This window comes from Sceloporus occidentalis, unplaced genomic scaffold (genome assembly GCF_023333645.1).
Source record: "Sceloporus occidentalis isolate IW3139 unplaced genomic scaffold, rSceOcc1.0.p SCAF_62, whole genome shotgun sequence".
Taxonomy (NCBI): domain Eukaryota; kingdom Metazoa; phylum Chordata; class Lepidosauria; order Squamata; family Phrynosomatidae; genus Sceloporus; species Sceloporus occidentalis.
This window is the reverse complement of record NW_028317042.1, coordinates 3,047,030-3,071,379: the sequence shown is the minus strand read 5'-3', so window position 1 is coordinate 3,071,379 and position 24,350 is coordinate 3,047,030. Positions and strand designations below refer to the sequence as shown.

At 43.7% G+C, this 24,350-nt stretch overlaps 1 protein-coding gene across 1 annotated transcript in view; it reads left to right on the top strand.

The window, feature by feature from the left end:
• The first annotated feature begins 518 nt into the window (after positions 1-518).
• Positions 519-24,350, top strand: part of LOC149287305 (delta-sarcoglycan-like) — a 61,216-nt gene continuing 37,384 nt past the window's right edge. Inside the window, exon 1 of the mRNA XM_089493057.1 lies at positions 519-704. Within this exon, the coding sequence (XP_089349183.1) occupies positions 519-704 (186 nt within the window). The remainder of the gene's footprint in view (positions 705-24,350) is intronic.

The following is a 24,350-nucleotide window of genomic DNA, read 5'->3' as shown; positions in this document are numbered from 1 at the left end:
CTCATGCTACGCCAAGGTTTTGTGAACCTACTTCTAGCAATAAGGTCTATGTTGGCCCTTCAAGCATTAAAGTGAATATTTTCCAATTGGGCGCATTCCATCTTGGTCTCCTTTGCAAGGTTCCACCAGGAGGTAGCAGACGTTCACTTGGCCCATGAAGGAAATAGTTGAAGACCTCACATTACATGCAGGACAAAGGTGTACCGTTCACAAACCCCATCACCATGCTTCTTCAAGAAAAAAAATAGCAATGTTTAGTTGTCCTCTAACTATGAAAAAACACTAGAAAAGTTAAATTTAATGTATTTTTTTTTTTTTACATATATTGTCACACTACTAGTAGCATATCCCCTCTCCCTCTGAGATGTTTGAATACGATGCTGATTTGGAATGCTGGCTGTAGAGGTTCTAATCTGTATAGTATTTGCAGTGCATTCTGGTCATGACAGAGACACTCGTGCACATAATTTTTTTTTCTTGCAACATTCAGAATGTGTCTCTCTTTGTACTGGTTACAGATGCCTCAGGAACAGTACGCTCACAGGAGCACTCTCTCCAGCAGCGAGGGACCCCATGTGTACAAGGTGGGGATTTACGGCTGGAGGAAGAGATGCCTGTATTTCTTCGTCTTGCTTCTAATGATCCTTATCCTGGTGAACCTCGCCATGACAATCTGGATCCTCAAAGTCATGAACTTTACTATTGTAAGTAACCATGGATACCAGCCACAGAACTAAAACTGGGAGCCAAAATGTTAAATTCATTGTGTTCTGAATACAAAACCAAGAATAGTAACCCACAGTAGCTGGCGGACGATGGGGGCAGTGTGTGCGACACAACAGAAAATGTAGGGAGACATCTCTGAGGAGGATGTCAGAAATCCTTCACCACAATTAGCACTGGTCAGTTAGCAAGTGTTTTGGGGGGGCTTTATGTTGGGAAATTCTATCTGTCGGAAGAGAATGCGAATAGGATACAAATTTACAAAACAAACAAGGTTATGTTATAGCAGATGCAGCGGGGTCTAAGCTCGGAGGACAAGGGACTATGTTACTGTGGGCAGGAGTGAGTATGGTAATAGTTAAATTGAACAGTAAATAAGGCCACATCTGTTTTACAACGGGACCTACATGGTCTTAAGTCTGTGTTATGTTGACTTTACAGGGAGTGTAGTCACCTCACGGCAAGAGATGATGGCTTTTATATATAAAGGTATCACACGCACACAATAAATACAAAGCCTAAAAATGTACCTGCCATGTACATCTATACATACGGATGCAGTACCGCCACCTAACGTGTGGAGGATAATTTAGTATTTTGCATCACATTGTATTGTGTGGTTTTACATCTAGGTGTTATGAGCAGTTCTTCCAAATGAGACAAATATTAGACATGTGCAAATGGACCAAAAACAATTCAGACAATTTTTTGGTTCGTTTTTGGCCCATTCGTTTTCTGTTGCCCAGATTCACTCTCATTCACTCACACTGTAACGCACTCTTTCACACTCTAATTCTCATTCACTCTCTCCCTCTCACACTCTCTAAATGTCTCCCTACCTTCTCTGAGCTTTTTGCTGTGTTTTCATCCTATTCCTGGGGTCTGGCTTTGTTTTCTGTGCTTCGTACTAACCCGCAAATCCACATGTCTAACAAATATGTCACAAAGTGCTTCACGTATCACAAAGTAATAACAACTTTGCTATTAGGACGCCATGATACAAAAGCCCCACAATGTTCAAGGTAACCACAATTAGTAAGTTACTTGCAGTAGAAGCTAAAGTAAATACAGTAAGCTGATTATATACAATACAAGGGGGAGAGAGCAGTTTATATAGAAGCTGCAAAGAGTGCCTTGTTCATGAAATAATCAGGGAGCCCGGTTAGCAGGGTTACTTCTAGTAGAAGGCATTGCAATATTTAATCCACAGTAGCTGCAGGGAACATGTGGTCAATATTTAAACGGGTTATATACAGCAGGAACTGTGGAAGCTCATTGAATGCATTATAAATTGCAAGGGCCAGAGGAGCACAGCGAGCATGTTATATACGCAGCAGAAAATCCACAAATCATGTATGCAAGGAACTTTAGGGAGAGCAGAGAGCAGGAGGTGTGCAGGGTATCGTGTGACTGCTTGGCCACCAGGAGGCGCTCTACAACTGGGCACCAGGAGGCATTCTAACTCCAAGACTTCTCTATCACTTTCCTTGGTGGTCTAGCACAAGAGAAGACACTGAAGTCGCTGCTGCTCCTCTATTGCCTCCTGGCACCTTCTCTCCCTCAGTTATATAATAATAATAATAAATAATATAATAATAATTATAATAACAATGTTTTCTACCATAAAGGATACAGGGAGCAAATTTATTGAGGCTAATGCTAACCGGGTTGCTCATTTAATCATAGAGAGCCGCTCTGATTTTATCAATGTCCCTAGTTAAGGACCACCTGGCTACCCTGCCCTGTGTGAAGTGTCCATGGCATAGCTGGTTATGGTTTCCCCCTGTGATGAGCTGATATACAGCCCAATCTGCAGTTATACGTTTAATCAAAGGCTACAGAATGTAAGGTTTCAGTATCACAGATCAGGAACTGAAGAATGTTGGGAAGCCTATTACCCTTCAGTGACTTCACTAGCCATAGATTATCCCATATGTGGCCCTGCAGGGTTCGTCTTCTGCAGATTATGCCACCTCGGGAGCGTATGGTGAAAAGATTATTATAGTGTAGGTATTTCATAAGCCGCTGCTCATTCTTTATAGCACAGCTGGGTATTCGGTGAACACGGTTAGGGGTTTTATAAATCTCTAGATTCAGGTATAACTGTGCGACAGATTATCATACCAAAGGGCCTGTTCGGAATGACATTGAAATCTCATCAAACCTCTGTTGGTATAATGGGGTCATCACCCCAGCATGTCGGCAGGGGTGCATTATTGCAGAACGGGAATTGGAGAGCAAAAGCAAAGGCATCTCTTTCTGAGTTTTTATGAAACAGATAATGAGTTAAATCGCAGCGCAGAAAAAAAAATGCTGAATAAAATAAAGGGTGATATTTTGACATCTCTCCCCGAGGGACGGAGAAACGTGCACAAGGAATGAGATTCAGGAAGGATTTTGTGCAAATATCATCATTTTCTTAGTAATCCCAGTGTCTCTGCAGGGAGCACGCATTGCTTTGTAATTAAAGGCTCTGTATGTGGATGTATCAGAACAAAGTGGTTTCATTTCACCCGGCGTCCATTCCTGCAGACAGCTAATTCCGTCATGGCTTTTAGTATCACATTCCTGTACATGTTAGACAGTCGTGTGCCTATGTTCTACAACTGCTAAGACACATAGCCTGGACAGGACGAGCCTCCAGAGACCAATAATTACTGATCACAGATTCAAAACTTATGCCTTGGAACTCTGATAACCCATTTCCATTCCTATAATGGTGAAAACCTCTATGTGGGCCATATGACCTTGAATTCCAAAGAGTTGCAGAACTCTTCATCAGTGTTCTAACATAAATGGCTCAATTTTGAGATTTCCTAATCATACTTACTTTGGGGGCGAGTAAGGACACTTTATGCCATGTGACATAAAAGGAGTGCACTGATGAATGGTTGCCGTAAGAACACTTCTCAAAAGCAGTAGCGGAGTAAGTGACGTGGTTTGGTGGGGAGTGGTGGGACACAGAGGGGAGTGAAGGGGCCGTGAGAGAGAGACTGGGACTGTATGATTTTCAACATACAGAACACCTGTCATTGTGGGAACTAAAGCCCTTAGCTGGATAGAGACCAATAAGTTTACTTTAAGCCCCTTGCGGTGTGACCAACAACTACAGCGTTGGCAAGGTGGAGCACCAGAGCTGCAGTGGAATGCCTTCTCTGGGGGGTCTTGTTAGAGCTGGAGATGACTGGTGGGCCGTGTATCACAAGTAGTCAAAGGGCAAGGATTTACAAAGGGGCCCCACAAAAATGTAAAGTGCACGTGATGGCTAGAGGGTTCCTTTAATTACATTCTTCTGCAAAAGTGCCATTCTTTGCCAGCTCTAGCCAGGCCCGGACTGGCCATCTGGCACACCAGGCAAAAGACCGGTGGGCCACTGGCTATCAGTGCCCCATACTCCATGCTCCAGGGGCAGATCCGGTGCCGCAGCATGCATAATATGCGTGACCACACACTACTCATATCCACTCTCAGAATTGTGTAGGAACTCCAGGAACACGTCTGTAACTCATGTCCTAATATCAGCCGCTAACAAAAGTAATATAATACTCTGTATACTTTCCAGTAATTGCTGTTGTGTGGTTGGGAGCCAAGCTTTTAGGTCTAAAGCTGATTTGCTATTAAGGATATATTAAATTATTGAAGAAGTGATAAAATTGGCAGAGAGCTTATTATATGGCTCAGTTCCCTTCGTTTATTTAAATGTCTGCGCTTGGGAAGACAATGTCCTCAATATTTTCTAACTAAATACTCTGTAGGTCTGTTTGGTGAAGGGCAGAGTCAGCCAAGACACATCAATACTCTAAAAATAGACAGGAACTTTTATGGTCCTATTAAAGTACTAAACAGAGTACAATATTCATGTCTAGCTACAAATACATGGGGCAGGCTATCTTTATTCTATCATTATTTGCGAGGACCCATTACTTTTCCAAAAAAACAATATCATTTTGTTTACGGGGTAATTTAATGATTAGATATGTATTAGAAATCCTTTTTCATCTTCTGGCTAGTGAGAGCCGCCATTTTGAATACCTTCACAAAGATATAAACCCTGGCTTATCGTCTTAACCCCTTAATGACAAAGCCTGTACATGTACGGGCTCAAAATGCATTGTTTTCAAAGGGTTTAGCGACCGCCCATTGTGTAAATAATAGACCTATTCTTTTTTCTAAATAACGATGTAAAAGCCACTTAAACATTACATCCCTGGGTCCCAAAACATTATTTCAGTAATAAAGGATACATATATGGTTCCTTTAAATTACCTATCAGCCCATTAAATGTTCACTTTGTTGCTTTTATCGAGGGGGAAAAAAAAGTGTTCTTTTTTATTTCTTTGTGCAAGCCTATAGTAATTTGAGCATTATCTGGTAATTACTGCTCATCCCCATTAATCTCTTTAAACAAATTATACTTCCACTATCTGAACAGTACTTAAAAGGGAAAATGCAGTAAAGAAAGAACACAACCCATCACAAGCAATGTCAAAGAAAGGATTATGGTAATGTTTAGTAAATTCACCGTGTTATTTAGTTACTTTAGAGACAGAGTTAGTAAAACGTGACACCTCCGTCTTCTATCAGCCCCGTTTTTCATACTTTAACCCTATCTGATCGTTTGCACAATCACCAAATCCACAAGCAATGGTTATTAATCTTCCAATGGAACAGGGAGAGATACTCTTGATTTTTCTTTTTTTTTTCTAAATAGTCTTTATTGGATTTTAAGACATTAAAACTACGAACAAACAAAAATAAATAGATACATTTGTACAATCACGCTAAAACTTACAATAAAGACATGAACAAGAGGCATATGATACCATACATTTATACAAGATTCTTCCATAGCTCATAAGTTACTTAGTCAGGAGTTATTTTAAGAAATAATGTCTTAACCCGCAGAATTGTCGAATTCATGTCAATTACCAAGAAAGAAAAAATCACAGACAAATGCCCCATGTTAAACGACCCTGGTGAGACCCTTGAACCGTGAAGATGGCTAGCTTCGGGTATCTGTTGTGGTAGGGTGAAGACTCACTATATGGTCCGCCAGAGCCGGGCAAATGACGTATGTCAGCTGTCGGCTTGATACATGTGGCCACACATAATGTTCTCATACTCATACTCATATGAGATTTAGTGTTACCGTCTGAACGGTTTTTGGGTGTTCCACTTGCAGTTCCACATACAGGAACCTAGTGTACCAGGAGCATAAAGCAGACACTTTGACTTGATCCTCCTTGTGCTTCATTCACGGAATGTTCCTAGACCACCCATGGAAATAGGGGCTTCCAAAACACATCCTATTGTGGATCTGAATACCTTTATCTCTGAATAAGTTCTATTATGGAACTAATACGATCAACATGCCGTTTTTGTTTTTCAAATAAATAAGACATGTTGTGCATTATTTGAGCTCAGAAATGTAATGATGTCATGAGTATGTATGTCACACTTTAGGATCGCTGCTCCTAGTAGTATACATAAGAGGTGGGTTTCTAAAATAATATATATATTGCTTGCGTTAATCTGTAAATACCATTACATGGAAATAGTGTGTAAATTTAACTTAAAAAAAATAATCTTGGGAAAGCAAAGGATCGATTTTTATGCTTAAATATGTTCTGCAAACTACTGTTCTTTCACAGCACAGCCCAAACACCCCGCTCCAAAAAAGCAAAGATCAGTGCGTTTCATCAATGCGTCTGGAGTGCATTTATTTTTCATCACAATAGCTTGGGGGTTTTAGCGCGAAACCTGTGACCCCAGCAACCTGTTTTTTATAAGCTTTTTATAATGGAGGCCTTTGGATACAATCCATTACCCCTATTCCCAGTCCCTACGGGAAGCCGGTTAATAAAGGTGAAAGTGTCAGACATTTTCGTTGAGATTTTCCACCTATAGTCAGTCAGTAATCTGTATTCTGGTCTTAGATCTCTCGGTAACGCTTTGAAAACCTCGTTTTCCTGGGTTTCCTTGCAGATCCCGACTTAAGCTTTATGTAGATTTTTATCTGATACGTTGAAAAGCGAGAGGCAGGCTATACAGACTCTGTCCGACGCAGATCTCAATCTCCTTACTTCCATTTAGATAAAGACAGAATCAGCCAATAATAAGAGGGAAAAAAATAACAGTTTATCACGCGGAATTGCTTTTAGCAAGATCTCGAGTCTTTATGCAGTTAGTCCTAAATTGATGAAATGATACAGATTGATATTGACAAACGCTACATTTCCTGTAAAAAAAAATACTGAGGTCAGGCATTCCACATCTCTGAAAAATATCTGATAAATCTTCTTACTCTATGATTATAATTAGTTTCCACAATCAGCTTTATACATTTTAAACTCCTAGGTCTGGTTTTAATGTGTAAGGTTCTAGGAATAAAGTGTGTCCCCTAGGTTCTATATTCCTTTGTCACAGCTAAGCTTATGCTATCCCGTCTTTTATGTAATGTTGTAACTTTATGATGTCAGCAGCTGTAGAAATATGCTGCCGTCGTGGAATTTTCACCAGTTTTCATGTAAAAAATAGCCAATATGAGAGGATCGGCGACTGTAATGAGTGATGTATCCAGGATGGCAGGTCGAGGGAGGTGGCAGTCCCCCTGCTACAAAACCCAGAGAGCGATCAAGCACCCGATGTCCTGCTGCTTGGATCTCACCAATTGGCCAGCACAGCCTACATGGAATTAGAAGGCATTAAAAGGCAATGCGCACCTTTAAGACACAGCACGCTGAACTATGATGTCATATGCCAGGGGGCCCCTGTCTTAAAGCTGCCCAATGCCTATTAAACCATTCAGAATGCCCATTGCGGAGGGCGGGGGTGGGGGACTGGAGCCATTGCCCTGGGTCGGGCCAATATAAATTCACCATTGACCATAATGCTAAATAATATGAGGTGTAGCAAGAATATTAGAAAATAAAAATCAGGGCAAGTTAATCATTATATTTTTGGTATTTTTTTCCCATCTATACTAGCTGTGGATAATTTATATACCTGTAAAACTGTGAATAAATGTTTTTTTTAAAGAAAAATCCAATTTTGTGTGGGTAAACTAAATGAGAAAGAGGGAAATAAGAGCAAACCATTAGAGGAAATAATTGTAGCAAAAAACACCCAAATTGCTATTGTTCTATAGCATAAAAAGCCCAGTTTCTTAAGGGGTTAAAGTTGTTGATCTGGGGATTAGTGTAATTGCCCTTGGAATCGTGCCCTTCTTTGGAAAGTGGCAGGAGCTTGAAAGGGGATTTGGATCAATGCATTTAGTGATGAAGATAGCTTGAATTTGACAAACTCATTCTACCATCCCAGCTGATGGCTGGCTGAGCATTCTGGGAGTTTACGTCCAGCGCATCTGGAAAGCCAGGGGTCTCCTGTACCCTCTGCTTCTGACGTAACCCCAAGTAACCCAAACTTTTTTTTCTTCTCTGACGCATCAGTGGGAAATGACTGCAACCTGTTAGTACCTGTGAAATTTAAGATTATTTGCATTTAATTAAGATCTGTGCCCTGGGTAAAGGAAAATGGCTCGGATATCAAAGAGAGGCTGCTCTCAGCAGATATCATGTCTAATTGGCCTCTCCACGTTAACTCACCGAATGAGACTTGAATGAGACATTTGGGCTTTTAATGATCACATTCTGCTCAGTAGAAACTTACTGAAGCTTTATGACATCAGACTGCCTTCTGTACCGTTAACATAATTGTTCAATCCTTGCGACGCTTCGAGAGGCATAGGGGTTAATTGCATATTAATGAAAATCCGGAAACCGTACACAGCACTTTATACCCAAATAATTTGTAAATTACTTACACTAAATTAAGGGGATTTCACTAAGCTGCCGGGGTGGTGCTTATTCATTGGGGCAAAGCCAATGAAAATGGCTAAAAAGAACACAGGGGGGGTTATTGATAATGGCACAGTAAGTGCATGATGGGAATAACGCTTATAATCTTTATTGCGGCATAAAATGCTTAACCTAATTATGCCAGGGATGCTAAACAACCACTTTGGAGGTGATGGTTAATTTGTTGGTTTTTTTTTTATACTAGGGTTGTCTTGTTCCGGCAAAGTATGCTTCTATACCTTCTTTTCCAAATCAGCAAGAACATTTCATTAGTTTCCATGGTTTTTGCACCTTATTGCCCCTAATTACTCTTTTTTTAAAATAAATAATTGACTGGAAATAGACATCTGGTTTGGTTCATGGATCATTTAATGGATATTGTGCTCAAGGTCCACCACTATTTACGTTAGATGATGCGTTCCCTTTAAAACAAGGGTCAACGCAAAATCATCAAAATTCACATTATTTCTTGATCTTAGAATTCAGCACCTAGAGTCAACCAGGCAAAATTAATGGTAATGCTTACTATTGACCAATAATACCAAATGAACTGGAAGGTTTATCATGAAAGAAGTGACTTGTCATTTCCAATTTTATTTTCTGGAGGTCACTGAGGACAAAGCAAACCAAAAAAATTGAGCTATAAAGACAAGGTTATTCTTATTAACTAGATAATAGGAATTTAAATTGACAGAGAATGATGACCCATGTGGTAATGACTACAGCATTGAAGTTGACCTGTAACTTATATTGTTATTTCTTTAGACAACAGGGCAGAGATCTGAGTCTGATCACAACAAAAAGCAAATTAAAAGGGAGTTTTATTGTTCCATGCGGCCTTGCCAACAAAGAAGGCATATAAAGTATTTTGAAGCACTTTCTCCACGTGGGTGCAGGGGTCTAATTTGACCCCCTGGACTCCATAGGTGCTGGAACTGGCAGGCAGAGACTATATGGCATGTTCAACAGTAGCAAGCAGGAGATGTGTTCACATCAACTGCAATCCAAGGAACAAAAACCATAATGGGACACTCCAGATCCTGTTCCTATTCCTTTATTTTTGAGCCATATCTCCCACAATGATAAGTCAGTCAAGGACTAGAGGACTCATGGGTTTATGCCTCCCATTCATCATTATTAGCTAATCTTGCCCTGAAGAAGTCTAGCCTGCTAATGTAAAAATGTAGCATGTGGCCATGTCTATCCACCAGTTGGCTGCACTCATGTGGATGACCATCAACGGATCTGTCGCCAAAGACATCTGCAGACTGGTAGCCCTTATAGTTGTTTCTAAAACAGTGTGATCCAGGGTATGGTTTATAAAAGCATTTCAAAGGTCCTTGGTGCCACAGTTGATAGAAGAAAACTATTAGTTTTCCATGGTTTATTGATTTTCCAAATGCGCAGCGGCGCACGTCCATGAATTTTCTTTAACAAAACTAAAATTTTAGATTTTTTTGAAGACTTGGTTAATTAATGGCTGTTTATCATGGGACTGATATCTTTGTCTTGCATTCGTTAGAGAATTAATGTGTTTTACAATAGAATGAAAGATGTGACATTTCCAAGGCAACAAACATAGAATGACTTTCTGTGCAAGAACATTTATTATTCTAGAACACCTGTAGGTTGTAGGTTTAAAGGATTAAAACATGTTAATATGTACCTATGTACAACAAAGAAGTTTACATAAATGAATTCATAATAGAATATGTTGTCCTTTAAAGACACTCCACTAATTGATTCCTGCACCCGTTACAAAACATTTAAGTAATAATTAAAAGTGTACAAAATCAGCAAAGCAAGAAGGAAGCACTAAAATACCTTAAAACTGGGACCTGCTTGTAGTTCTACTTTAGAATCTGGAAAATGTCTGCTGTATAAGGAATTCCGTTCAATTCAAGGAATATTTTTTGAAAACAATTAAGTCATAGAAGGATTTAACTAGCTGGTATTTGTAGGGCTTTGTAAACCCTATGATGTCATGCATCCAGCAGAAAAAAAAGTACTTAGTTACCAAATTGGATACAGAAAGCTTGCAGGTCCAGCTAAAGATTCCCCTCTGTAAGTGTTATTGACACCGTTTATGTCCCGGGATCATCTCTCTATTAAAATGCTTCTATGTGTATCGGGGGGCGATCCCCGAGGGGACCCTCTTTGACCCCCGGAGAAAACATGATGAGAAATCCATTAATGACTGATGACTGCTTGTTCTGCAAATTGATTTCAGATTTTGGCCATCTCGAGAGAAAAAAAAAAAAGAATGCTCTGCCAAAATCAATGTGCTTACAGCATTAAAATAAAGGCAGGGACATGCATCACTTCATTAACTCCAGTTGCGTAGTCTCTACGGCTTTGATATTAAAAGAAAACATTTTCTTTCTACTAAATTTTTTTTTGGCACAATGGTTTTCATCTGTGTTGTCCTGGGTGGGCAACCTAAAGAAACAGGTGATTTCTCACAAGTGTCCGGACGAAACTATTTAAGAAGGGGAGAAATTTGAGCCGGCATACAGGCCTCTACTCTTGACCAGCTGGTCCTAGTGAGGTTCCTCCAACTCTAGTACCAAGAGTCCCACTTGCCCAGTCGCTTGTCCAGTAGAGGTTTGCGCTCTTACTCCATTTTTTATTGTATGTCATTGCTTTGGAGGTTTGGTTTACATGAATGTAGTAGCGTCCAGTTTCGGTACCTCTTTACAAAATAAAACAAGAGACACTTCTTTATTTTACAAGCTTTATTAAATGTCAGATATGGAATTATTTGTCCGCGGTGCGGACTTGAAATAACTTCAGCACCGCGACACTCAACCTTTATTAACATGTTACAAAGTGTCAAATATTATTACCATAACCAATTTGACACAATATATATAAATAACATAACCAATTGTAAACATTTTAATAACCACTTAATAACCAACTTAATAACCAAATAAGTAACCTGCTGGTATGGGCGTGTCCACCTGTATCCCTGCTGAAACTGCCGGCGTCCCCTAGCGCGGCAGTCACATGACCTTACGATTCACAGAGGCGCATGCCCCTGGAGTGTCCTGCACTTACACCTCTGTGCACCATAAGTAACCATACCTAGATGGTTAACTCCTGCACCGTACCAGCTTAAAACCAGAGTACCCGGCCAAGACCGGAGAACGCGACCCCCTTGCGCTTCACCGGCTCCCCAACACAGCCGCGGTTCTCTCCAGGCCGGACCGAAGATCCAGCAGCCAAATGTCCAGACCAATGTCGGACAAATGAACACCGTCGTCACGGAACAACCCCGTAACGTCGCCCTCCAAGTCCCTATGCCTAACTACAACACCCCCCCTAAAAGCCACAAAACGCGAAACTGACCTATTAACCTGCTTGCGCGCCCTCTCGATACCAGCCAATGAGTTGGCACCACGCCAACGCAAACGGCGAACTATCTCTGACCAAACAAACACAGTCTCCGGGTAAGTGGCCCAAAGCTGGAGCAGGCCCGCCTTAATATCGGCTATCAGCACGCGGATAGGGACCGAACATAAATCGTTCCCACCGACATGAAGGAGCAGGATTCGAGGCACCCCATGGATCCGAACGTGGCGAGACACCTCCCGGGACACACGATCCCAACGCATACCTCGGAAACCGAGCCAGCGGACCGTCAATAGCGCGGGATCAAGACCCAGCTGCCTCCCATTCGGCCGCACAGCAGCCCGACGCGCCGCCCAGAAGACATAGGAGTGCCCCAGGATCCAAACTGCTCCTAAAACAACAAAGAAAACAACCGTCAAAAAAAAAAAACCAACCATCACAGCAAATGAGGACGAACATACGACTGAAAACGGCTCGACTCCCACCTACCCAACCGCATAATCACCTCCTGACGCAACCCCCATCGCGCCGCCTCCGTAGCCGCCCCAATCCGGAAGGAATGGGACCCAAACTCACTAACCGACAAACCGAGGCTAACAAGAGCCCGCCGAAACAAGGCAATAAACTGAAACCGAGACAAAGGGGAACCATCCATATGTAACAGCAAAGGCCCCCCAACCCGAGGACGAACCGCAAGATAAGCCTCCAGACAGCCACACGGACAAACCGCAGAGCCGGGAAGAGCCTGCAAAACAATAAAACGCCCCCTGCCCTCCTGATCTGTCTTGGACCTCCGAAGACCCAACCGGACACGAAACAACAAGAACTCCTCCCGCGACACACAAGCACCGTCAAGAAAAGTAACCAAATCCAACAGCAGGGGGAATGAAACCGGCCTCCTAGTATCCCGGCTAACAGCACCCCGCCGGTACCCCCGCAGAGCCTGACGGACCATGAAGTGCTTCGTGAAATCAGGCTCACCCCCAGCCTTAAAATGGAAAGCCAGCGCCGCCATCCGGCGACCCAAACCCGAAACAGATACCCCACTACTAAACCAAAAACCCACCAGCCACAACAGGCCCTCCGCCCTACTGAGACCCTGTTCCAGGCTAGAAGCCTCAGCCCAAAACGCACTCCATTCACCCCAAACCTGATCATAAAAACCACGAGTAGAAGGGACCAGAGAACGTTGCAGAAGGACCTCTACTCCAGCTCGCCCAGACTCCACATCCAAGCCGGAAAAACCGTGCCCACCGTGTCTGCCCCGGGCGCCAAAGCGAAGAATCGGTCCCACTGCAAACGAGAAAGGGAGTCAGCTATACAATTGTCGACACCAGGAACATGAGAAGCCCGGAGGCACATATTAAGCTGAAGACAACGCAACACCAAGCGCCGCAACAAGCGCAACACGGGAACAGAGGAAGAGGTAAGGGTAGAAATTGCCTGAACCACCGCAAGGTTGTCACACCAAAAGCGAACCTGGCGATTAGCGAGCCGACCACCCCAAACCTCCACCGCCACCAAAATGGGAAACAACTCCAGAAAAGTCAAATTCCTAGTTAAACCTGCGCGAGCCCAGCCGGCCGGCCAGCTCCCCACACACCAACTACCCCTAAAATAAGCACCGAACCCCACCGCTCCCGCGGAATCCGTCCACAACTCCAGGTCCACGTTAGTGACCGGCTCCTCCATCCACAACGTCCGACCATTATAGTCCCGCAGAAACAAATCCCACACCTCAAGATCCTCCTTCAGGGAACCCGTAAGCCGCACAAAATGATGCGGGGCCGATACCCCAGCAGTCGCTAATGACAAACGCCTGGAAAAAACCCTGCCCATCGGCATAACCCGCGACGCAAAATTCAACTTTCCCAACAAGGACTGCAACTGCCGCAAAGTGACCTTGTGCAGCCGCCGAAAACTCGCAACCAAAAAACGAAGCTCAACCACTTTCGCCTCAGGGAGCCGATAAGACATGTCCCCCGAATCGATTTCAATACCCAAGAAACACAAGGAACTACACGGCCCCTCAGTTTTGTCAGGAGCCAGCGGGACACCGAAAAGACGCGCCACCTCTTGCATCGTGGCCAACAAAACCGCACGCTGAGAAGAACCCGCCGGACCCACACACAAAAAATCATCCAAATAATGAATAATGGAAGGGAGACCCGCAACTTCCCTAACCACCCACTCCAGGAATGTGCTAAACTTCTCAAAGTACGAGCAAGAAATGGAGCAACCCATAGGAAGACACCTGTCAACAAAAAACCCATCACCCCAAAAACACCCCAACAAATGAAAACTGGCCGGATGCACAGGCAGGAGACGGAAAGCAGCCTCAATATCAACTTTCGCCAACAACGCCCCCCTACCCGACACCCTCACCCAATGCGCCGCCCTGTCAAACGACGCGTAAGAGACCGTACACAGAGCCGGGTCAATCCCATCATTCACCGACTGCCCTTTGGGATATGACAGATGATGGATCAACCGAAACTTGTTCGGCTCCTTCTTGGGCACCAGGCCCAACGGGGACACCCGTAAATCAGGGATAGGAGGGGAAGGAAACGGACCCGCCATCCTACCCAACCGAACCTCCTTTAGCAACTTGTCAGAAACAACAGCCGGGTTGGCCAACGCCGACCTAAGGTTCCGCGACCGAGCAGATAAACCCCCAACCCTAGATGGAATGTGAAAACCGTCCCGAAAACCCTCCTCCAGCAACCGGGCAGCATCCCGATCGGGGTATTTAATCAGCCACGGTAGCATCATCTCCAGCCGCACCGGAGTCACCCCTTTTTCCAGCACCGGCCTTGCCGCCTTTCTGCCGCTTGAGGCACTTAGTAAGCGAGTGTGCGCCACTACAGCCGGAGCATTCGTGCTTAAATCGACACAACGTGCCCCACTTGCACTGACCCTCGTTAAACTTCCAGCAGTACCCCTTCTGTTGCCCAGCCGACACCCCAGATCCGGAAGTGCCGGCTCCCGCCTGAAAAGGCTGAGACCCAGGACGACCCGGCGTCATCACACGCAGCCACAGTGCTATATCTTTATGGTCCCAACGGACCCCAGGACGCACCGCCATGCGCTGACGGAACTGCTCATCATACCGCAGCCACGCCTGCCCACCGTAAACCCGATACGCTTCCCCAATCGAGTCAAGGTAGCAAAACAACCCAGAACAATGCTCAGGCGCCTTCTGACCAATTACACTGGCCAAAATTGCAAAAGCCTGCAGCCAATTAGAAAAGGTGCGAGGAATCAAACGGTATCGCCGCTTCTCCTCATCCTCTTTCTTAGTGGCCTCATTCTTAGACGGCCTATCCAGATTGAACTTCTCCAGAGGAAGGAGCGAAAAAATCTCTACATATTCCCCCTTCCAAATCTTGTCCCTCACTTCTTGCTTTAAATGCGTACCCAAAGGAGCCTCAAAACAAACATACACCTCTCCACGGGCAGCGTCAGCCAGCCGAACAGAATCAATGTCAGCGCGCGAACCCCCAGCGGCCGGGTCGGCAGACACGCTGCTAGCGCCAACAGGCGCAGTAACAGACGCAGCAACAGGCGCAGCAACAGGAACAGACGGCACGCCAGTCACAGCCGGTGCTACACCACCACTCCGCAAAGCACTGAGACCTCCAGCCCCAGGCGCCCCACATGTCCCCCACACCTGCGCCGGCGATGCACCCTGACCCCCCAAACCACATGTCGCAACCAGATCACGAAAAACTGAAAGCAATTGGAGCGCTACCGCCGAGCTATCCCCAGAAACCGCAGGCGAGTTCCCCAGCAACACAGAAGAACTCCCACCACTCCCAGCCAACCCACTAACAGGTGCAGAGTGCAAAGAAATAGGAGAAAACAGTGGAACCAAATGCTCACCCTGAGATGCAGCGCCCCCAGCGGTGGATGTAGAAGGCACAGCCTCCGGAGAATGTGCAGCAGAATCAATGGGCCGGAAAGCAGCAGGAGTGTCCAGCAGCTCATCCACCGCCTCGGTGCGTGGAGCAACCGAGCGACGGCCAGCAGCAGCCGCTCCTGACCCTCCACGGCCACCCAGCACTCCAGGGGTCCCAGCACTGGCCCGCAAACGAGGCCGCGATCCGGCCTGCGTGGAGGTTGAAGCCCTCGGCGGGGAAGCGTCTCCCCGCGAAGATCGCACCCGGGCGCGAGCACCGGGGCGCCGAGAATCGATGCATCGCCGGACCTCGAGGGGACCGCGCTAGCGGCCCCAGCAGCTCCGGACACCCCGGCAACGGATCCCTCAACCGCGCCGCCCAGCTCCTCCCCGGAGCTGGAGGGAGACTGCGGCGGGGATGAACGGTGCGGCTGCACCTCCGGGCGAGGCCTGCCGGCCCTCCTGGATCTCGCCGGGCGGGAACTCCGGCGCTTGGTAGGCCCCGAACGGGCCGAAGGACGGGCCGGAGACGCGGCAGCCACTCTCCGGCCAGACACCTCCGGGCTCAGTCTGACGGGGGGACGGGAGACCCTGGATCGACCGGACCTCGACGAACCAGGAGCAGACGAAGGTCCCGGAGCAGGCGAAGAGGACAGGACCCCGGACAGCCGCTCCCGGAGCCACTCGACATCACCCCCGGCAGCCTCCTGAAGCTCCTGGAGCAGGGAGTCCATACTGGAAGCCATCTGGAACCTGCAAGACAAAAGGTAAAATTTTCTTTAAAATGGTTGCCCCTATAGGCCACGACCCTTCCTTATATACCCCTAAGGGAGGGTAATTACCCCCTCCCTTCTGCCCCTGCACGTGCCACTAACTTAACACTTTCAGTGCCAAAATTTTCCTTAGTCATGCCTTAACCCCTTCAACAGGCCTGACCATGGGTACCTTGTCCGCACTAAATTCATGTGGCCCCTCTGTCCAATTTCTTTCCCTCCGGGGCTGTTCTTTATTATAAAATATTTCCCCCCTTCCTTCTAACATTGAAATGTTTCTGATCATCCAACTAATCTTAATACTAGACAAACATAAGCCGAGTAAACATGACATTTTTAAATGATGATTTCATTTATAGAAGGAAAAAAGCCATCCAACCCAACCTGGCACTATCTGAAAAAGGAATTGCCCCCTTACTTACTAAATCAACTAATTAACCAAATGTAATTGAAAATCGGGTTAAATTTCACTAGACACCCCCAGACATGATTACTGCCAGCCCTGCTGAATCTAAAAATCAATTAAATAGAACGTGTTTTGCAAAGTGAAGTAGTCTTAAAGGTCTCAAAAAGCAGCACATGATGCCGCGATCTGAAGAAACTCAAGAACAGAGAAGAAACAAAGTAATTGACATCTATCAGTCGGGAAATCATCCAAAGCAAATTCTGAGGCTCTGGGACTCCAGCAAAGCACTGTGAGAGCCATTATCTACAAATGGAGAAAACCCGGAACAGCGGTGAACCTTCACAGGAGTGGCCGGCCGACCAAAACGCCTCCAAGAGCGCATCGCCGACTCATACAGGAGGTTACAAAAGGACCCAGACTAACGTGGTGTCTCACTTTTGCCTCTCAGTGTTCACGGTTCCACAACCACATCCGCGGAAGAGCTGCAGGGCAAAAACCACTGCTGACCAAAAAGACCACAAACGCTTGTCTGACATCGGCGCAACCAGTTATTAGGTTTAGGGGGCAATTACTTTTTGAAAGTATTGTAAAGCTGTATTGTCCGTTTTTATTAGATGATCTGAAACATTTAAATGTGACAAATAGGCAAAAATAAATGAAATTGAGAAGGGGCAAAAACTTTTTGACAGCTCTGTGTTTGTGTAATATCGGCACACATATATATATATATATATATATATATATGTAAAAATAAATTCATATTTATAAAAATATCTACACATGTCATTTGGCTGACAAATTTTGTTTGTATACGTATATGTGCTTCTAGAGAACATGGAATTACTGCTTTCCTACCGTCTTCCATATTTGTTTTTACATGTGTTTTCAACTTGCTCACTAAATAATAAATGACAAGTGCTGTTTCATCCGCTCTGCTCAATTTAAACCCAAATGCCTAATTAGAATGTCCAAACCCTTCCGGAAATAATTCCTTAACCATGTAATGTTTTGCTTCATTTATACTTTCTTAGGGAATGCTTAATTGTCATGTGACAGAAAGGCAGGCACTGATAGGTCGTTGCCATAGAAAGAAAAAAGCTACTTAGACTTCCCTTGTTATTTGTATGCGATTAAACATTCATAAGAGAATGAAATTGTATTCTATATCAATATCATTGTATAAATACTGGATTACTGAGGCTCCAACTGTGCGTTCCTTGACAGTTCTTTTTATATATATTAGTCCTGGTGCTATCTATTACCTGAGGGAAATTCTTGAGCTGTGAAATAAAGACAATAAAAAGTTCAGCCAAAAGCAAAGAAACTCATTTGTTCTGTATACTCTTTTTTTATACAGCTAAAGCATTTTCTCGGGGAAAGGGATTCACAGCACAAGAGATAAAAACCATATTGTACTCGTTCCATAAAATGCCGTAGTCATTTTGGCCTCTGCTCAGCGGCATTTCCTTCCCGAACCCTTGCAACGTAAGAAAATGTAATGAGGCACTGAATACTGATTTACCTTTGATTCGTTTCCTACTATCTGAATATGTCATAATTATTTTTAGGTGTAAACATGTGTTTAAGAGGATATTATATGTTTTTGCCTTAGCAAAAGAAAGGTAAATAGGCACTATGGTTACTCCATGCCCCCAACCTAGTAGCTGGCCAGATCGGGACACCTGTGTTACGGAGGGGTGTGACTAGAAGTGGAAAGACGGTTGTAACCAGACCAGGGAGGGGGCATGACCACCTGCCCACCTTGCCCAAAGAACCACATTGTGTCTCTTCAACTTGTGTCACAAGGTGGCCATGAAGGAACTACAGTGGAGGTCTGTGCTGTATCAGAGGTCCCCAACTGGCCCATGATCCCAACTGCCCCAAAAAGTGAGACAGTGATTGAAACTCATAACTGTCCTGCTAAAACTGGGACATACTTATTGGGTTCTGTTTCATGTGTGGTCACCATACCTGGGAACTTTCCGGGTTTGACCCAGAGAACTCCGGGTGAAGCACCACTTCTTCGGTTCTCCGGGTCAACACCCAAATCCTCCGGGTCGCGGGGTTTTGACACACCCTGCTCCCCGCCCATTTCCCATTTAAATGAGGGTGTTTCCCGGAATATCAGCGGGAACGCCCACTAACATCAGTGGGAACGCCCACTGACATCAGCAGGAATGCCCCCAATGCCAGCAGGAATGCCCCTGATGTCAGCTGGAGCTCAGAAGTTCCCAGGTATGGTGGTGACATCAGATGAATTAGAGACAAAGAGACAGACCAAGAGAATAACCAGAATTTACCGTGAAGCCGACTTAGCCTGTGTTCTGCTCGCCTATTGACCTTGTTATAGGCCATTTTTTAATCTCTGACCTAAATCAATAGGGCAGCCTGTAATTGGGGTGAAACAACATAGTGTGTTGTATAAAGGTGTAAGAATTGGAGGGATTATCTGGGATATGACCGTGTCCTGACTATTAAAGGTGCTGTTCCATCTACCAAAATATAGAATTTGAACATCATTCCTAGTATAATTAAATGCACAAACCCTTCCCAAAAATAACTATTTAATCATGTAAATTTTTTGTCTCATTCATATTTTCTTTCCGGGAACAATTAATTCCCATGTGACAAAACGAAAAGCAGGCCTGATTATTTCCATAGAAACAAAAAAAAAGTCTTACAAGTTTTTTTTGTAAAAATTTATATTTTTTATTTCCCCGAGTAAAGAATAAAATGAATAATCTGGTAAAGGTTTCTTTGCTGAGCATTCACAATTATTTTTCTCTCTCTAAGTGGAACAGCACCTTTAACTGTTATACATTTAGATAGATTTGCATGGTGCCTTCCAGTAACTAGAACATATTTTGGATAATAAGTACTAAATTTACCGTATCCGCGGTGTTTGGTGGGTTTGCATCGTAACGTATCGAGGCAAACATTTAAGCCAATAAAATCCACATTAGGGAAAATTAAAAATCTGCCAATTTGTTTGCAAATACACTGATATAATTTGCGTTCTGCAAATCAGTCAACTGGTTTAGAGCCAGCTTGCACATCTCTGCTTTTCATATATATCGCAATTGAAAAACGTGCTTCTTAACATCTTCACAAGACATATTCCGACCCGTCGAAGAGAAGAAAATATGAAAGTATAGCCCGGTACTATATATATTACTTTGCAGGTCGTCCCTGTGACATTTTAAGGTATTAGCCTATTAAATGTTAGTTTGATTAAAGCGACTGGCAATGGGCGAGTTTATTTGATTAAATATACTAGCAGCAGGAAGGTGGTTTTCTCTATTTGCAGGAAGCAAATAAAAACCGAACCGTTCCCGTAACTCCGTAGCTGGCATATGTCTCCGGCAAAAAAATAAATAAATAAATAATAAAATCTTACCATTCAAGCAAAGTCATTTAGGTTATAAATGGGCAAGAATCGTGTGATAAATACGATTTAAACCCTTGAGATAGTCGCGTTCGGCCATTAGTCACTTAGGCTACAATTGCAGGACATCTTGATAAACGGGATAAGACCTATGATTGATCATGTGGCCCCGATCTAACTAAAACGAGATGAGAATCCTGGGGCGTTTTAACCACGTAATTACCGGAGTGTCTACTTGTGCATTTCTGCGCTGAAATGCTAGGCTTTGCGATATCGGATGTATCGTTGACGGCTGATTGATGGTCTAATCTAATCATAAAGTAAGAACGCACAAGATGTGTTTTTTTACTGTTCAAAGCGGTTTTTAAAAGGTATAATGCATCACAAATACTGAAGACCTAGAGGAGGAAATGAAGACGAGATAGAATAATCCAAATACTTTTCTAGATTCTATACGGACAATATATAGTGCCATACACAGCTGTCGCTTATTCTGCCTTGTTGATGGATAAATTAAATGGAATCACAGCTGTTTATCTGACCCCCGGGGCAATTCTTTATACTCTTGGTGAGTGAGCGTTTCTTCTTCCCTCCTTCCTGCGTCGTGCCCTTTCTCTGCCTACTTGATGCCATAGAGCAGGGGTGTCCAACCTGCGGCCCTCCAACTGCTGCAGGACTACATCTCCCATAATGCTCTTTCAGCTAATGGGCAATATGGGAGATGTAGTCCTGCAGCAGCTGGAGGGCCGCAGGTTGGACACCCCTGCCATAGAGGATATGAGCCCCCCCCCCCAGCCATACCATCTCTCAACTCCCATATGAAGCAGGACGGAGAGAGCACCAACAATAAATTACATGTTTTTATCGATTGCTAATTGACTTTGCACATTAATTATGGATACTGTCACTAATAAATCAAGACACCCAACCCAACAAGCAAAATTTTGATGACTGGATGAGTGGTTCAGTTGATGTCCTACCGCTAGCTACATATCAATTAGAATTTAATTTATTATTATTTGGTTTCCATTAACAATTTTCAGCATATATTTATATATGTGGAGCTTGGAGGTTGGATATGCAGAGATATAGTCTATGGCAGTAGTAGCCAACATGAAGCTCTCCTACTCAAGATGCTAGGCTGGCATGAAATCATCAGCTTGATAAAGTACAAAAACAGGTCATTTTTATGGTAGTCGCTTTAGTCATATTTGCATATTACAACATTACTATTATTTCTGTAAAACGAACAATAAAAGGCTGGTGGCGATGATTTAATACACAAGGACAGACTTCTTAAACAATTGCCAGGGGAGCTCTGTTCTAGCACCATGTACAGGATTCCAGCCGCTACTTAATTTGAAACAATTACCTGTACTTTTCACTTCCGCCGAAAAGGTCTGTAATGAGAATGGAAGAAGTCATTGAATATTCAGCTTCTCTAAATAAATTAGCATGTTTCTCAACCCGGAGAATGAACTTTTTAAAAAATGTTTTGACTTGTAGAAGTGACATGCAAAGTCTTAAAAGCTATTTCGTCTTTGTGTAAGGTTTTAAAACTATATCATAAGCTGTAGTTAATCTTTTTTTTAACCCTGTTATAATTAACTGGGGACTTTGTTATTTGTTCAATGGAATGCCTGATTTATAGATATTAATGGACTTTGAGACACCAAAGGGTCTTATCCAGAGATGAGAGGTCCCTAGGTCTCCTCTCAATGGCGACAATTTGCTTATATGAACAATGGAGATAGAGCCTGGGGATGGAGAATCTGATCCCATGTCTTATGACCTCCATGGCCGCTTTCCATTTAGGTAATGGAGTGACTTTGAGAAAGTCAGCATCTTCATACAATAATATGTATATGCTAAATCAACCAGCTATATTAACCCTACCCTCTCTGTTTGCTATCCACTCTGTTTCCTATCCTTGTCTTATTGCATTAGCAATACTCTGACTCATGGGAGCTAGAGCTGTACAGTTTAATTACTATAGTAAAGCAGAAGACGCATTAGAAACTATTGAAATTTTACATTTAAATTAAATGGCTCCCAATGAGGAGACTAAAATGTCATGATGAGGAAATACAGTTTTTTCTGTTGTCTGCAAATATTCACGCCGGTGCAGAAAGAAGGGTTTTCTAATTGTAATCACAATTCTCACTTCTCCTTCATCCTGGAGATCGAATAACTAAGTGTTCAGCCAGTGGCATAACAACCAGGGGTGCAGGGGTCATATAACGTAATGTGACCCAGCCGCGTTCTTGTCTTCCCATGGTCAGTCCAGGCCTTTAAAAATTTTGAACTGGGGAGACAGCAACACAATGGGTCACATTACGTCATGTTATGGTACGTGACCCAGCGGTAGAAAAGAGGCTGCTCGCACAGTGTGGTCTCTGGGGTTGCCTTGGGTCTCCTAGAGAAAAGTGGGCGAGGTAAGGGGGTGTGAGAGGGAGTGAGTATGTATGATTGTATGTGTGTATTTATGTATGTTAGAATGAGACTGTGTATATATAAGCGTGTGAGCATGAATGTGTATGTGTAAGCATGAGTGTGTAAGTTTATGTGAACATTAATGTATATGTGTGAGTGTTTGCATATGGGTGGGTGTTAGCACAGATCTGCATGTCTAAGTGTTTGTGTGTGAGCATGTATGTATAAGTGATGTGAGAGGTAGTGTGAGTGGGATAAGCTGGCCTGTGGCAAAAAAGGCAGAAACAAGCTGTGTGGGGACAAAGACTGGTGGCAAAGATTTCACAGGCAGCCTTTTGTGGGGCAAAGATGGCACAGGCAGGCTGTTTGGTAGAATTGTCAAGCTCCTTGTGGGAAAACATGTCACAAGCAGGCTGTTTGGGGCTGAGATGGCACTGATAAGCTGTTTGGGGGCAGCTGTGACACTCATAACTGTTTGGGGGTTAAGGTGGCACTGTGGGACATGTTGCTTGGTGAAGTTGGGACTCCCGGGCAGTTTTTGTAACAGGGCCTGTGGTTAACTTAAATGTTATGCCTATTTTTCTATGATCTTGTTTGCCCCGACCATGAAGAAAGTAAAAACAAACTTAAAGTATTGTATGATAGACACTTGCTGTGTGTGTACTTTGCTACAGAACTATCCATGCAGGGGCGAGATGACTGTTGGATTCCCATGGCAGTGTTTTTTTAATGAATTATCATTATCATGGCTTCACATCCATTGTACCGGCCCCAGAGCTTTGAGCCCTCTCTGTTTTCCCATATCCTCTTTTGTTCATTAAAGTATTAGCCGGTGAAAAATCACTTTGTTCATATTAACAATGCCTATGGTGCCTGTCTTTTAATTATTTGGGTCTATCCGAATATTAATTTTTAATTACATTCTTTTACAGTATAAAGCTTTTTTTTCCCAGTGAATTAAAGGAGCTCTTTTTATTTCATTTTGATATCCGGTTGGGAATAAGGTAATTTTGAGGATCGGAGAGTTCATATCTCTCTTGGTTTGGAACATGTAATAACTTTGCGCAGTTTCAAAAGTCTGCAATGCTTTATGCCGAAAAATAAATGCCGGCAAAAGTTTAAGAGGAGCTGACAGGTTCCAAGGTTATCATTAATTCTTATAGCTGTATATAGCATATTAATAATAGTTGTTTTTCGCTTAGGTAGTGGTTTAAAAATGACCTTTTTTGTCAGGTTGTAGACGAGAGCAGCTTTGATACCACCACATCATTTGTTTTTAAGTTTGAGTCCCACGTGGTGGCCACGTGGAAGCGGTGATGGTGGCCTCAGCTCCCTAGCCTGGTCAAGGGAAATCCGAGGATCTCTCAAACTAACCATCATCTGAAATCAAAAGCAGGACAGCGGTGAAGCTCGGTGGTGGGGCGACCCACCAAAACGGGAACTGATCCTCAGAAAACGAGATTGTTGGGAAGTGTGAAATTCCTACTTGAGCGGATGGTAGGATATATTCTTCATTTTAGTT